This window comes from Lygodium microphyllum, chromosome 17, assembly GCF_053477565.2.
Source record: "Lygodium microphyllum isolate KBCC chromosome 17, Lygodium_microphyllum_v1.1.10, whole genome shotgun sequence".
NCBI lineage: Eukaryota > Viridiplantae > Streptophyta > Polypodiopsida > Schizaeales > Lygodiaceae > Lygodium > Lygodium microphyllum.
In genome coordinates, this window is record NC_141151.1 from 14,035,027 (window position 1) to 14,050,438 (window position 15,412).

General features: G+C 39.0%; 1 protein-coding gene across 2 annotated transcripts in view; it reads left to right on the top strand.

Annotated features, from left to right (window-relative positions):
* COP8 (Proteasome component (PCI) domain protein) overlaps positions 1-14,669 on the top strand; it is a 37,368-nt gene extending 22,699 nt beyond the window's left edge. Inside the window, exons 3-14 of one of the 2 annotated variants that reach the window (XM_087697015.1) lie at positions 10,297-10,400; positions 10,644-10,704; positions 10,967-11,059; positions 11,167-11,267; positions 11,881-11,989; positions 12,080-12,124; positions 12,207-12,275; positions 12,352-12,443; positions 12,521-12,563; positions 13,383-13,442; positions 14,147-14,206; positions 14,296-14,669. In XM_087697015.1, coding sequence (XP_087553141.1) covers positions 10,297-10,400; positions 10,644-10,704; positions 10,967-11,059; positions 11,167-11,267; positions 11,881-11,989; positions 12,080-12,124; positions 12,207-12,275; positions 12,352-12,443; positions 12,521-12,563; positions 13,383-13,442; positions 14,147-14,206; positions 14,296-14,370 — 912 coding nt within the window. In that variant the 3' untranslated portion in view covers positions 14,371-14,669. The remainder of the gene's footprint in view (positions 1-10,296; positions 10,401-10,643; positions 10,705-10,966; positions 11,060-11,166; positions 11,268-11,880; positions 11,990-12,079; positions 12,125-12,206; positions 12,276-12,351; positions 12,444-12,520; positions 12,564-13,382; positions 13,443-14,146; positions 14,207-14,295) is intronic. The other variant, XM_087697016.1, reaches the window with a different exon arrangement.
* The last annotated feature ends 743 nt before the right edge of the window (positions 14,670-15,412 follow it).

Below are 15,412 nucleotides of genomic sequence, written 5' to 3' on the forward strand. Positions count from 1 at the left end.
GAAATATGACACTCATCTTGGGATTCTCTCACTCTCACTCTCAACACTGCTCCTGCTTCATTTCTCTCTTGCATTCCATTTCGCATTTATCCCAACAATCACAAACTATTGCAAATGTAATCCCAAATTGATAACAAATTGTTTGCAAAGAGCATTAGGCAATGCTTTAGACCCTTGCTTTGCTGGACCCGACTGAGCTTGCGAGTTGAAGTCGGCTCTAACTAAAAGGCAGCTAGGTAAAGTTGCAACAACTAAGGATGGTTTGCCAAGTCATCCTTTTCCATCCATTTTGCATTCATTGGTGATTTTTTCTAAAACTTCACCAAATATCTCTTGGAAACTTTACCTCAGACCTTTCTTTCCTTATGTGCCAAAATCTGCTCAAGTACTAACATCTCATCCAGTTTCTCAATCTCAAGTTGGATTTCAGGAGACATATCCTTTGGCACATCACCATGAAAAGGCTTGCCGATATATCACATCATTGATCTTTTTCTACACTTGAAAGGGTCCATAGTATCCCATACTCAACTTCGGATACAATCTCTCGAATATGGCTATCCATTGCAATCTATCCATAACATCATCGATCTAAGGGATTGGAAACCGATTCTTTATCGCAATCTTGTTTAGGACACGATAATCAATGTATATAGGTTGAGAGCCATCTTTTGTCTGCACTAAAAGCTCTAGAGAACAAAAGGGAGATGAGTTGGGTTGAATCAGCCCTTTTTCTAACAGCTCATTCACATGACTTAAATCTCTTTTGGTTGGGCTGCATAGACTTTGTAGGGTGGCTTATTAGAGGGGATATTTTTAGGGATAAGATCTATGTCATGATTTTTAGACCTTTCAAGTGGTAACTGCCCTGGAAGTGACTAAGAGAAGCAATCGGCATACATTTTTAAAAATATCATTTCCTAACTTAGACATATTCCCAACATTCTCACTATCATTCTTATCCTTAATAAAAACCAAGTATTTTGAAAGACAATTTTTCATTACTTTAGAAATGGTAGCTGTAGATACAACATGGACAGATTCCCCTTTCAACTTTACATCAAGTGTGAGTGTTTTTTTCTTATGTTGAATAGTGATCTCTTTTGCACGAGAATCAATCACTGCATGTATACAGTGATATCATGGTATGGCAAGCAACACTTTACAACTCTAAAGTAGAGCAATGAAGAACTCTTCACTGACCATATATCCTTGTATATGCAATTGAAGCTTTCCAATGAGCTGTGTGACGGGCTCTATATGGTCTTTACATATTATTTCAACTTTCCCCATGGGTCCCATCTCATCTTCTCTGATGCCTAGATGGGCTACTATTTCTACAAACATGAAGTTGGCTCGTGCACCATTATCAAATAATATCAATGCATGCTGATCCCTAATTTTGCCCCATGCTTTGCACAACTCAATAGCATTGTCATTAGGTTGATGCCATTGGTGTTTTAGGCTTCTTTCTCTTGAGGTCTCCTTGATTTTTTGATTTTCCAGCTTGTTGTCTATTGGGACAATCCCTTGTAATATGACCCTCATCTTCACAAATAAAGCATTTTTTTGCAGCCATCAATTTCCTATGTTGTGCCAATGTTTTTGAGCCCTTTTTTTGCTGTTTTGGTCTCTTTTTAGGCTGATTTTCAGATCTGCCCTTTTTCTTAGTCTCAAACAACTCATTATTCGGCTTCTCTCCACTCTCTAGGAAGCATGAATCCATCTGACATAGCAAAGCATCTGCTGTAGCAGCAGTCTCCATGAGTTGAGACATGCTAGAGAAGGTGGATTTAATGCAAAATTTTATGATTCCTTTAGGTAGCCCACAAACATATTTTTCCACTTGCTCATGAAGGGGTATGGGACGATAAGAAGTAATAGGTAGCAATGCATCCCAAAACTTCTTATTGTACTGCTTCAGATTCTTGCATTCCTTATTGTCCAACTTGTTCCAAGGTGTCACGATGTCTATCTCAAAGGTACTTGTCAACCAATTTGATGCAAACATTTGCTTGAATTGTACCCACGTTGACGGTGCTCTGCCTTGCATCAAAAGAGTGGACCACCACTGTAATGCATTTCCTTTCAAGAAAATGGTTGCCTTTCGAATCTTTGAGGACTCTGTGAAGTTCCCCCTTGAATAGGCTGCATCAAACTGCTGAATGAAAGTTAAAGCTTTCAGCCTATCTTGTGCACCACTGAAGGACTCAAACTTCACTGCTTTCCCACCCTCATCATAGTTTTTTGTTGCCCCTTTGGGTGTTAATTTGTCATACATTGGCAGCTGCAAAAAGGATGCATTTGCTGAATTCACATCAAAACCAACACTAGACGGAGCATTTGCATGACCAGTACTCATTCCTTGAGCCCCATGGACATTTGAGGGTGCAGATGCAGTACCAAACATGCCACTTTGTGCCCTAGGCATCAAGCCAATGCTGCCATACATAGGGGTTTTGCACATTTCCAGCCATATTTGAATATATTGGGCCTTGCACACCACCATGCATATTTGAATATATTGGGCCAATGCTGCCATACATAGGGGTTTTGCACATTTCCAGCCATATTTGAATATATTGGGCCTTGCACACCACCATGCATTGGTTGCTACGTACCATAGGGATTCATGCTATACATTGGCATATGCAGTCCTTGTAACTGTAGCATGAAAAATCATGCTTCAATCAAAGTATCTTGGTTGCACCATCATAGCATGCATTCTTGGTTGTCCAAAATCCATTGGATTGGCACTTTTATAACGACCTTGCATTTGCATTCCTTGTCGCGTAGGTTTCGATTGTTTTACTTAGTTAGCCTCTTTGAGAGCTTCAAGGGAAGGCTTTGGTATTACCTTCGGTGCACCTTCTTGTCCTGAAGGCGTGAAAGATGACTTTTTCTTCTTGCTCTTGCTATTCTTCTTCGGAGCATTCAAAAATCGGGTGAATTGGGGATCCTTTGCCAATTCAACAAAGAGATTTGTTGTTGTCCTTGTCCAATCTTTGAATTGGTCATCAACTTCCTCTTCACTTTGCCGATGATCGGTCTCATTATGCCTTGAAGGCCTTGCATCTTGCCCAACAACAACATTTTCAGCTTGCTTTTCATCGTGTGAACCTTGTTCAAGATCATGCATTGCATTTCCTTCTTTTCCATGTGAATATATATACTGAGAGGCATCTTCATTGCTTGATTCCATCTCACTATATAAAGACATCTTGTTGTAATTTCTCAGTTGAGAGCAAAAATTAGCACTAGCACAAAGCTTTGGCTTGCAAACAAGTGCCTTGAGCCCACCAAATCAGAGGATTGAGTGGTATCCCAGCGATGGAATCATGAAACTAGCCTTTTATCTTAGAGAGGGTGGTAATTTCTTGATCAAGTACTTAATTGTAGCAATCAATAAATATACATAAATTGGAATGTACACTTAACATTCAAAATTCTTGAACAATGGACACTCTGTTGGTTTCAAAATTGGCACCCCTTTTGGTATTTCTTTATCTTCAATTGCCAATGGATTTATTACAAGTCGAGATTCCACAAACCCCTTGGTTGATCCAAAAGCACTTTGCCATTAAATAACTGGCAAAAAAAATTGGGCAATTTGCCCCTTGATTTTCACCCAAGACTTGCTTTAATTGGATCCCAATTGACCAAATGCTGTCCCAAATTTACAATGGAAGGCTTGGCATTTGAAATCCTTGACAATATCACAAATTGTAGGTGTTGATTTTGGTGCATGATGCCTTCTATTGACGGCACAGGTCTTGAGGTGATTGTTGAATCCTAATTACTGTTGTAAATTAGGGTTTACAATAGAAATCCCTTTGTTACCCACCAAATATAGTTGAGATTTGCTCCAAATGGCTGAGATGTCTTGAGAATGGATTGGAGAAGGTCAGAGAAAGCCAAGATGAGAGAGAACTTTGATTTTCTTCATGAAAAAGCCTTCAAATCTGCTTGTTGCATGCATCAGCTTGCACTTAATCCAATCACCTATTGCCAGGCACCTCCAAAATGCTGTCACTTGATTTGCAATGCTATTGCCAATCCGTGGAAGGTGTCTCCATCCTATCGCCTACACTCGAAAGGTCCTAGATGGGTCTTGCTTGCAGCCAATTGTTGTTTCTTTGCTAAAAAAAAAATCAACAACCTTCTCTCTTTCTCTTCCACCAGTTGAAAACTGCTTGAATGGCTTAGACCCAACCCCCAAAAATGATTTCTTAGTTTGCATGGGCATTTTTCCTAAGTAGCAGCCTTCTAAACTCAATTTTCAACATTATCCGGCCATTAAATTAATTCTCAGAATTAACTAATTTTGAAAATTAATTCAGTTGTTTTGACTATAGTTACGCGAAATCACACTTTTGAAGGGGAGAAACACTAAAACGGGGTCAAAATTTCTTGAAACGTGTTTTGTGGTCCGAAATGTTTCATAATCTTGAAATGGTGCCACATTGCATTTTAGGTAAAACCCGAGACGTTTCGGAAAACGTTTCGAGATGTAAAAGTATCCATGGAATATGATACAATATTTATGGTAAAAAATTGAAAGCTTGTATCCTTTTAAGAAAACATAATTGATTTTAGGTGTCATGAGGACATGCATTTTTGAAACCTCACTTAACATGTGGATTAATTTTTAATTACATGATTGAGTAAATGTTACACATGTGAGATGCAACTGGGATTAAAGTAAATTTATGAGTTTGGGACCCGAAGAAATCACGGGATGTTAAAGGCAAAAGTTGCTATAAGTTATGCTACACAGGTACTTGGTGGTATTTGGTACCAGTTGTTGGCCTAGGTCATTCATTTGGCCATAAGTGTCAGTTGAAGTGGTAATGGTATCTAACGCTAATTTGATGGTCAAAGATGGCGTAGAGACACTCAGGAATGGAAGTTGCTTAGCCAATTTAATTATTGGCCAGCCAGATTATTTTTCAGGGCACCAAAATAATTATTAGATTAATTTTCAGTATTTAAAGGCTGAAAATTAATATTTAGTTATGGAAAATGTTGGAAAAATCATTTGGAAAGGTTGCCACTTGTCGAAAATGCCCCTGCAAGATTGGAAAACGTCTTTAGAGGCTGGAGAGAGAACATTTTTATAAATTCAGCTTGCAAGAGAGAGGGAGGAGGCTGTTGGTCTGATTTGCAGCAATTGGAGGACCTTTTGAGGCTGCCAGGGGCAAGAGAAGACCAATCAATAGTAGGAGACAGCATCTACAGGTTGTTGAGATAAGGCAATAGCAGTAAATGACTGATTTTCTTAAGTTCTTTGCATCTACAAGCTGTTGTGGCAGGGCAGCCAGCTGCGTTTGACTGATTTTCAGTCATTCTTCGTGACAAAACTTTGAATTTTCTCTCTCTACAGCTTTCCCTCTCATCTCCCATCCATTTCACAGCTTTGCTCCAAAGATCTCAACATTTGGACCCTTGGAGGCTGAGAAATTTCAGATTTCTTTGCTGTAAATCCTAATTTACAGCAAAAATTAAGGTTTAGCAACAACCTCGAGAAACATGCCAAAAATTGAAAGCTCCAAGACTTGGATTCAACATGGTTGAAGCGGTTTTTAGCCTATTTAAGTGGAGGAACAAGCAAATAATTGAATTTGGGGCATTTTCCATGTCCATCAAAATCAGATTAAAGACTTGGTGGTGATTCATCACAGCAAGGGGAGTTGGAATACTGAAAGGGATTGGGAGAATCCCATTGTAAATCAACTTCTTCTTCAATAAAGCTAAAGAAATACCCAAAGTGGTACCAATTTTGGGGCCAATCAGGTGTGCATTGTCCAAGATCAGTAAATAAATTTGTATTTTCAGATTTGCACTAATAGTTTGCTGCTGTAATTAAGTTGTAATCAGGGATTTACCACCCATCCACAGAAGGAAGGCTGGCTTCATTAGGCCATAAATGTGCCATTTTGAGTATAAATTAAGTGAAATCGGATCAATTATTTCAATCACAACCTTTACAAGTAAAAAGGGACCCACCTTTTCAGCCACGAGCTTTCATAAAAGCGAAATTGTGATTCTTCAACATGTGAACATTAAAAGCGAACAACTAAAACAAGGATCGTGGCCACAGTTTAGTTCCAACTATAGTTTGTCAATCAAGAGTGATAGTTATGACTATCAATTATGGCTAAGAGAGACTTTGATCTCTCTCTCTCTCTCTCTTTCTCTCTCTTTCTCTCTCTAACTAAGAACTTTTTCCATCTAATAGCTTCATTAATATTTTCTAACTTATAATTGTGAGTTTTTTCATATTGATAAATTTAAGTTTTTAAAGTAAAAGTCTTTAAACCTTATTAACTAGGATATCATGTAACGTTCATTTTCCCTTGATAATGTGGCGTTCCCATTGCCATTTCGGTCTCTTTGAAAATTCTTATTTCTGTTCATGTTTCTGTTCCCATTTCAAAGTTTCCCTCAACTATGGTTTTGACCTTCCCAAAATTAAATGTGTCCATCCATAATTAAATTGGCAAGGCTATTTGGCAATCTAGAGTGGTCTGCAACCTTTGTTGACTCTTAGACATGGCATTAATTAGTTGATTAATGCTAGTCCCCAATGTCCCCATTAACAGTTATTGGACAAACAATTGTCCTAGGGTCAAAAGTGACACCAATTGACTACTAAAATCCAGCTATTATAACTTATTATAACTTTTGCCTTTGACACCCATTGCATCCTCGGAGTGCTTTGCTTGTTACCATGAAATAATTGCCATGTGTATCATATGTGCCGAACAACCTTACACATTTGATTAATAATTTATTCAAATGTTATCATCAAGATTAAAGCATCTTAAAATTTCACGTCCTCGTGATAAGTTTCTAGGTGCTACTTGGGTGAAATTCAAACTTATTCACCTATGGATATGATGGAGAAGGGTTATCTAGTAGATCATCCTTAGGTGTTGCAACTTTCCCTTGATGCATTTTAGTTCAAGCCAACATTGGATCATACTCATTCGGGCTCAATAGAGTATGGAGTCCAGAGTATTGCTTGTTACTTTAGGGGGAGGTAGCACCTCCACTCCCCTAAGGTGGACTAGCTCTGTTATGTAGTGGCCATGGATGTACGTTGGTTTTGTTTAGAGTATTGTATTGTGGCAATATCTCTTTTTGGAGTATCACTATTCAATGTACTAGTGAATGTGGTTTGATGTGTATGGTTTGCACCATGGCGTTTGAAACTATATATTTACATGGGACACATAAGATGTATTACTTGGGCTACATGAGAAGCATGGGATACATATTGGATAGAGCATTGTTTAGGTTAGGTGTTCACTGTTTGCATTACTTTGCTTTGGGATGTAGTTGGAAATTTTAATCTGCAAATGGCATAAGAATGGTTAGCAATAGTTGCAATGTTCAATTGTGATGCCACATGTATTTCCAATGGCAATTGATGCTTTTGTCTGACAATCAAGGGCGATTGCAAGGATTCAAGGGGTGGCCTTATCGCATGGTTATGAATTCTTAACTTATTTCATTGGGACAATTAAGTTGTGCAAAAGTTAGATTGAGTTGAAATGTGAGTCATGGTGACAAGCAAACTCCATTTGGACAATGAAGGACATTGGCAGAAGTTGTGAAGGACAGGTGCTAGTGGGTACTAGGAACAAATCCAGGTCAATGACATTGAAGCATAGTCACAACTGACACAAAATGGGACAAGGACGGTGGGGTGGAGAATGGGGAGGAATTGTCACCATTGGTGTCTATACAATCACACGTAATAGGACGTGGGATAAAAAGAAGCTATCGTCCTTGCAATCCTCAAGTGCACAAATGACTGTCACTTGTGACTATGCATTGATGAGCCTCTTGGGATGACTTTTGGTGTTAAAGAGGTTAGAGAATTCAGTTGTTTTATGTTTGGGACTAAGATTTGTTGTTGTCTCAGCCTTTTCAGGTTCATAGAGGTTAGAGATTTAAAATTGAGACTATTGTGAAGATACACTAGGGTTTACATTGAGAAAACATAGAATGCACGAACACATCTAAACCACAGTAACTTAGACAACAATGCAAAAGCGCAAAGTAGGAAAGGCAATACTCTGATGAAACTGAATGAATGCTGAAAGTAAATGTATTTACACAATGCTCAAAAGGTGGAGCTGTCTATGTGGCTGGAAGAGCAGGGTGGCAGCTTGAAATGGATGCTACAACAAATGTTGAGTTAATGCAGGGGTTACTTCTTGAGTTTCACTCACAGTCACAACACTTTTCCCTAGCATCTGATCATTGCAGTCATCTTGCTTGATGTATCAATCTCAATTATGTGCTGCAGGAGTTTTTGATTAAGGAAGGGGATAATTTAAAAGTCAAGTTGGTGGGGTGCCAGACAGTTACTTACTAAGTTCTCACTTCTGGCACCCTGAAGTCAGATCGCGATCAGGTCACATTTTGCTTAAACAAGCTCCCTTCTAAATACTTCCACTTAATGCAGCACATCATTTCGTTACCTATATTGCCAACCTTCTATGAGTTCAAATGCTAGGTGTTACATTATGCGAGGTGCATGATCAAGTCCACAAGAAGTCCTCTTCTCCACTTTTACTTTTAGAGGGGGCTCTGGTAACCACTTCTTCAAAGGGGAAATCTAAAGATGACGAGAACTCTTAAGATGGGAAGGAAATCTAGAACAAGGGTGACACCTCTTCCTCAGGTAGAACCAAAGAAACCAAAGAACCTAAACCCATTTGGCAGCACCTCCCAAAAACAAAGGATTTGGATGCACTACTAGCACTCGAACCATGTCGACAAGGAGTGTTGTACTAAGAATGATCTTATAGGGGCCAAGGCTATCTTTGCACTTTGCCTCTATCACTATAAACCATTGTCAGCCAATGACAAATTGGTGAACTCATAAAAAGTAAACACTATTTCTTCCTCAATTCATGGTGCGAGAATTGATGCTTTAGCACAATGAAGGCATGTGACTTTACTTTGTACTGAGACTGGGTTCTATCTCTGACAAATTTACAAAAACGAGGTATTAAGAGTAGGCCATGCAGAAAGTGAGCACAAATTTGTACCGAGACTGGGCTCTATCCATGACAAATTTACAAAAGCAAGAGTAGGCCATGCAGAAAGTGACATCAATTTAAGGATATAGATATCCTACAGAATGGTCCTTGCCCTATTTACAGGCACACCATTAACAACGAAACCCACAATAAGGTTCCTGACATTGAACTCTAGCATCGACCCACTCAAAAGTAAGTGAATTAGCTGTCTTTCCCTTTATTTGAAGCATTGTGAGATGAAGCAAAATACATCTCACCTCGAAAGTAGGCAACCACCCCACGGATGGACCTCTTGGTGTGTCCTGCCCCTCGATCCATGTGCAATAAGTGTCACTACATTCCTTTTTTCATGTGGGCCTTGTATTCTCTACTGCTTGCTTCATCACATGTTTCTTTTCAAGCAATGTGGTGTGCAAGGCCTTTGATAAAGAGGGGTTTTAAGCTGGGCTGTTCTCTTTAGTCTTGTTGCACTCTGCTTTAAAGTACTTTGGCCTGGCAATGTTGAATGCAATATGGCTGAGCTAGAAACATCTAGCACTAGCAGCATCAACTTCATGTGTTATCACCTCAGAGGGTACATAGATGCCATACTAAAAGATATCTGGTAAAGCTGTGCAACGGGTGAAACTTGTATAAAAGACTTAAGAGTAAGAGAATACTGAAGATAGTGCTCAACCAGCTGCACAATATCATAGATAATGGGCTGATTATTTTGATGTATATACCCGGCTTGTAAGCTTTGTTGCAGCCCACGAACAAGCTATGGGCTGTTGTTCACCTAATAAAGATTCTCCTAGATTGCAAGCTTAGCCCTTGAAAATTCTAGTTGACCCCTTGATGAGATCAATGAACTCAGAAGTTGGGTTGTTTGTTTAAGGATTTCTGATCTGTGTGCTTAATTTCATGAGAGTCCAATCTACCTCACCCTTGGACTCTTAGAAATGTCACTTTGACCCATTCAATCACCTCAAAGTTATGAGAAACGGGGAAATGGAAAGAGGAACGGAAATGAGAACAGAAATGGGAACGGGAATGTTGAAATGATAAGAAAGGTGAGTTTCAAGTAACTATGAATTATATCTGTTGCAAGTTGGTATTATGAAGGTCACGCTTAACATTGTTCATCCATCTTACAGTAATGAAAGGTGAACTGGACAGGCTAAGTTCCTATTCATTCTTAACTGACATGCATAAAGAAGGTGTGATTTTGGTACCTAATAATCATTTGGATTAACTGTAGGTATCTGTAATTCGCGAAGGTCTTGCTGAGCTTTATGTGAATGAAGAACAGTGGTCAAAAGCAGCACAGATGCTGAGTGGAATCGATTTGGAATCTGGCATAAGGTTGTAATTTATGTGGAGCTGGAAGCAAAACCAGAAGTCCTTAAGCTTTACTTTTAGGAGGGAATTTATTCTATACGGAATGTTAGTTATAGAAGTCTTGTAGCTTCACTTTTAGAAAGCAATTTATCCTGTATGGAATGTTAGTGATTTGTCCTGAGTGTGTAAAGTTATGCTTTTGAATTCGAACACATGATACATGCTGTCAATATTGAGTCTGTTTATAATTTGAACAATCACTGGCAGGATGTTGGATGATACATACAAGCTCTCCAAATGTGTGAAGATTGCCTTGCTGTACCTTGAGGTAGACATTTTGGAAGTTTGCCACTGCATGTTCTTACTATTTTGTGGTTATTATTTTGGAAGTTTGCAACTGCATGTTCTAACAATTCTCTGATTACCTGTGGAGAGACAAACGACTCTAACCTCATTGAGCTTAGTTTGTTGGCTACATCTTGAGCTAGTTCCATGATGAACATTTTGGATTTTATTTTTCTCTGTCATTATCTGATAACTTAGCTAAGCTATTTATTTTTCACCTTTCTGGGTAATGAGTCAAATTTCAGGATGATGATGCAGTCAATGCAGAAACTTTCATAAAGAAAGCTTCATTCCTAGTAAACAACAGCAAAGATGAGGGCCTGATTCTTCAATACAAGGTGCTGATTGCTGAATCTTGCTATGTTTGGCTCAGAGGAGTGCTTGTGTTCTCAACGATTCTTTGAGTTACTGCAATATTGCCATCATGCTTGATAATGCTGTACAGGTTTGCTATGCTCGTATATTGGATATGAAACGGAAATTTCTTGAGGCTGCACTTCGATATTACGAACTGTCACAATTGGAAAAACGCGAGTTTGAAGGAAGGTATGCTGATGTTCTGTAAAAAAACTCTCATGATTAGATTTACATATATAATCTTGCACCAGATAGGTTCAAGCTAGTTTTGTCTAAAGCTACTGTACTACATAACAGAGTTGGGGTGAGTCACGGCTGTTTGGATGGTTGGAGTTAGACATGTTTACAGTTGTCTGGTTATGGAACCACCAGTAAAGACCTCTGAGCAGTGAACTGACTTTTATGAAAACTTTCCTGACAGTGTTGGTTTTAGCACATTGGGGGGCAATTGTAGTGTAAGACAACATAGAACTGAAGTCCCCTACCTAGATATGTTTTTGCTCTAGTTATGTAATGATTTGTTCGTCAGATACTGGTGTTAATTCTAAAGTTGAATGCCTTAGCCAAGTAACAGGTAACAAGTAATCTTAATGGAAACAGTTGTGAACTATCTTTGGCCGAAACACAATTAGATAGACATGCTTTCCCTCTCCCTGTTCTCTTTTTCTCTGATAGGATGCTGTTGTGTATTATAAGTATAGAAATGACTCCAATTTCTCGAACTTTGATCTATGTATTAGTTTTCTCTGAGAGTAAGTTGCTTCCAGCAATTCTGTTCAAATGTCACATCACAATTGTTCAGACAGGTGGATGAAGAAGAACTGCAACAAGCTCTTACAGCAGCAGTGACCTGCACCATTCTTGCTGCGGCTGGCCCGCAGAGATCTAGAGTATTAGCAACTCTTTACAAGGTATTTATGCACACGACTTTATATAGCCTTATGAAGCTTTAAGGCAGAGCACATGAGTTCATCTACTAAAGTGATTAATTATACATACAGGATGAACGGTGCTCAAAATTGAAAATTTACCCTATCCTGCAGAAGGTCTGTGGTCATAATCTGTGTAATGTCTATGAAAAGTATTCAGCTGCTTTCAACTAACACTGCACTTCTGCATGACATGTAGGTCTACTTGGAATGGATTTTGCGTAAACCAGAAGTGGATGCTTTTTCAAAAGAGCTGAAACCTCACCAGGTAAGTGAGAGCTTGCTCTTTGTTCCTAACAAGTTTTGATGAAATTGTTTGTGATATTGCTCTGTTCTGTGTCCAGAAAGCACTTCTTCCTGATAACTCTACGGTCCTAGATCGTGCAATAATTGAGCATAACCTTCTTAGTGCAAGCAAGCTATATACAAACATAAGGCGAGTGGTTGCTACATCTTTCAAAGGTTTGAGGAGGCTACAAATTGTAAATCTATCGAAATTTTGTCTGCTTGCAGTTTTGAAGAACTTGGTGCCTTACTTGGTATTGGACCCCAAAAGGTATTACAGCATCCCTTTTGGCATAATTGAGGGGAACTGCTTCTCTTTTTATGCTTTGTGCTGGCAAGTTTTAAGAATGTTGCAAACTTGGGTGCACTGAAATAGAAAAATGTGCTTTGGCATTTTTGTGTGCTTGGGTGATTCTGAGCAATTCAAACCCAAAGCATGCATGCTGCAAAATGATCCGTAAGAAAATGAGTAGTGTAGTGAACATCACAGATTTCCATGTTAGGTTTGCAATCAAAGCGATACCAACTAAGTGGGTAAAGTCGTCGTGCAGAAGTAAGCAGAGAGCACCTGGTCAAGGATGGGTGGTATCTAGATATGCTTTAGTTTAGTAAAGACTCTTGATTTTGTGTTCCCATAGCCGTGTGATTTTTTGAAAGGGAACGTAAGACACAGTTGAAGCTTTAAAAGGCTTGAAGTTATATGGACACTGTTAATCTCATAAGTTGGGCAAACCAAGCTGTGTACCTTGGATCGGTGCTTGGCTACTGTAGACCAGCAGCCAAACTTTGCTTGAAATGGTTCAAAGAATCTTGTAACGTTGAAATTAAAACATGAACAGGAACCTTGCAGTTGATTTTGATATCAAGGTCCTAAATATCTCTGCCAATAAGAAGGCAGTTGGGAAGTTCATGCCAAATCACAACAAAGATGTTTGTAAAAACACTTGGTTGTAATGTTTGGTGTTTAGTTCATTTTTAAAATACTCCATAGGTGCGTCTAGGAAAAAGTAAAATTTGTTTTTTAGTCATTTTACAGTTCAGCTATGGTTATGGGCCCTCTAATGAGTCTTTATTTCTATCATGTTTTAAGGCTGAAAAGATAGCTGCAAGAATGATATGTGAAGATCGAATGAAAGGCTCTATTGACCAGGTATGCATAGAAATCAAACTGAAAATTCTTCTTTATATTGTACAAGGCAGGTGCTGACTTAGCCTGGTTACACACCAAATGGCAGATACCCACTAGTAACTGCTAACCGATCAAACTACTTATTTAGGGGTTGGGCATCTGTAGTTCTTTACACACCGGAGAGTACATGACCTGATGTTTTCCTGCTAAACAGGGAAACTCCTTGCCCACTTTTGGGCGGGGAGTCTCCCCTGCCCAGTTTGACAAGGGTGCACTTTTTGCATTTGCAACCAATAAAAAAAAAAGAAAACATGTTATTTTTCACTTTTTTGTAAAATGTGTCCTTTTGGTGTGTAAAGGCTTTGTGCTCATGTCTGTAGCCAGTTTCAAAAACTGCATGCCTACACTCTGGGCAGGGGTTGTGCATCCATCATTTGATGTGTAACCAGCCTTAAACCATACCTGGAGTTTTCTAGTGAATCTGCTAGTGGAGCTGTCTGTTTGATGTTCTTGAACTCAATGCAGGTGCTGTGTGCAGATTGTTGTGTAGAGTGTCCAGGTGCTAAGCCTGAGATTTCAGTTAATCTGATAGCAGTGTCTGTACTGGTCCTTTGTTTTGTCTGTTTTGTTCTATCCAAGGTTGATTTGTCAATACTAGTTTGTCAACTTATCACTACTGCATCACTATTTTTGGGTTGCATGGATCGCTATTTGTCTGCTCATAGGTTGAAGGTGTAATTCATTTTGATAATGATATTGAGGAGCTGCAGCAATGGGATCAACAAGTAAGCATTTAAGTGCTTGTACAACTCTGTAACATGACAGCCTTCAAAGTTCACTGCAAAATTCTGATGTTTTTTCAAATTTGTTCCAGATTGTGAGTATTTGCCAGGCCCTCAATGATGTTCTGGATAGTATGGTGAAGAAAGGTTTACTCGTATCTGTGTAACAGGGCTTATTTAAAGGCCCAACCCTTTATTTCCTCATGCTCTGACATTGAGAATTGGAGAAGTAGATGCAGCCATTTTGTCTGAATAACAGGTGACAGGGACATTTGTATAATGCTGCAGAAGGTTTCATTACACACTTTTTACTTAGATTGATGTCAACCCCTACCAGCTGTTGAGGGAGATTCTGGGTATCCAAAAAAGTTGTGTTGCTATAATCACTTAATGTAGGGTTCTCAAATAATGCAAGGCAGTTTAATCTGACACGGATATATAATTGCAAGCTGCTTCAAATTCTTTTCAGGTTTGTTATGTGAAGCGATTGATGGATTTTCCTCTCCAGTTCTTCATGCTGCAGTTTGCAGCCGGCAGCAGTCTGCAGAAATCAGTGTTAGTTCTAATCTTATTGTTACTATTTATTTGGTTAAGCCTTGCCATGGTAACGAGCCTTACGAAGGTTATCTGCTCAATGGCAAGTATTTAGTAAACAGATAAGCTGGTGAAGGGTATCATGCTTGTGATTTACATATTAAGCTGAAGTGCCATGAATGGGAGTCCAGTAAACACGCCCATTTACCTGTTATCCACTCAGTTGTTAATTAGAGTTTGAGGATAGTCTCGTTAGTGCTAGTCTTACGAGGAAAAAAAGCTTCAGATAGGGAAACATATATGCCATTTATGCTGACTTAGGGCAAAAAGTTATTTTAACTTTGTCCCAGCAAGTAGCGGGGAGTTTGCAGACAACATGAAGGCTCAAACCTTGGTATGTAACTAACATTCTTCACTAATTAATGAGGAAGCTAATATATTTACTGGAATAAAGCCCCAAAGGCTTTCCTAAATGGTGGATGCCATACATGTAAAAAAGCTCCAGTACTTCTGGCAGTTGAAATAGGTCTTCTGTGAGGCCAAATACATTTTGCAGCTGAAATAGGTGTTGGAGCTCAGCTGGATGCAGCAGAAGTTCGAGGAGTGAGCATGAAAGTGTGACGGCTGGTGAGTGAGTGAGAGAGAGCAGAGTGAAAGTACGATGTGATGAGTGTA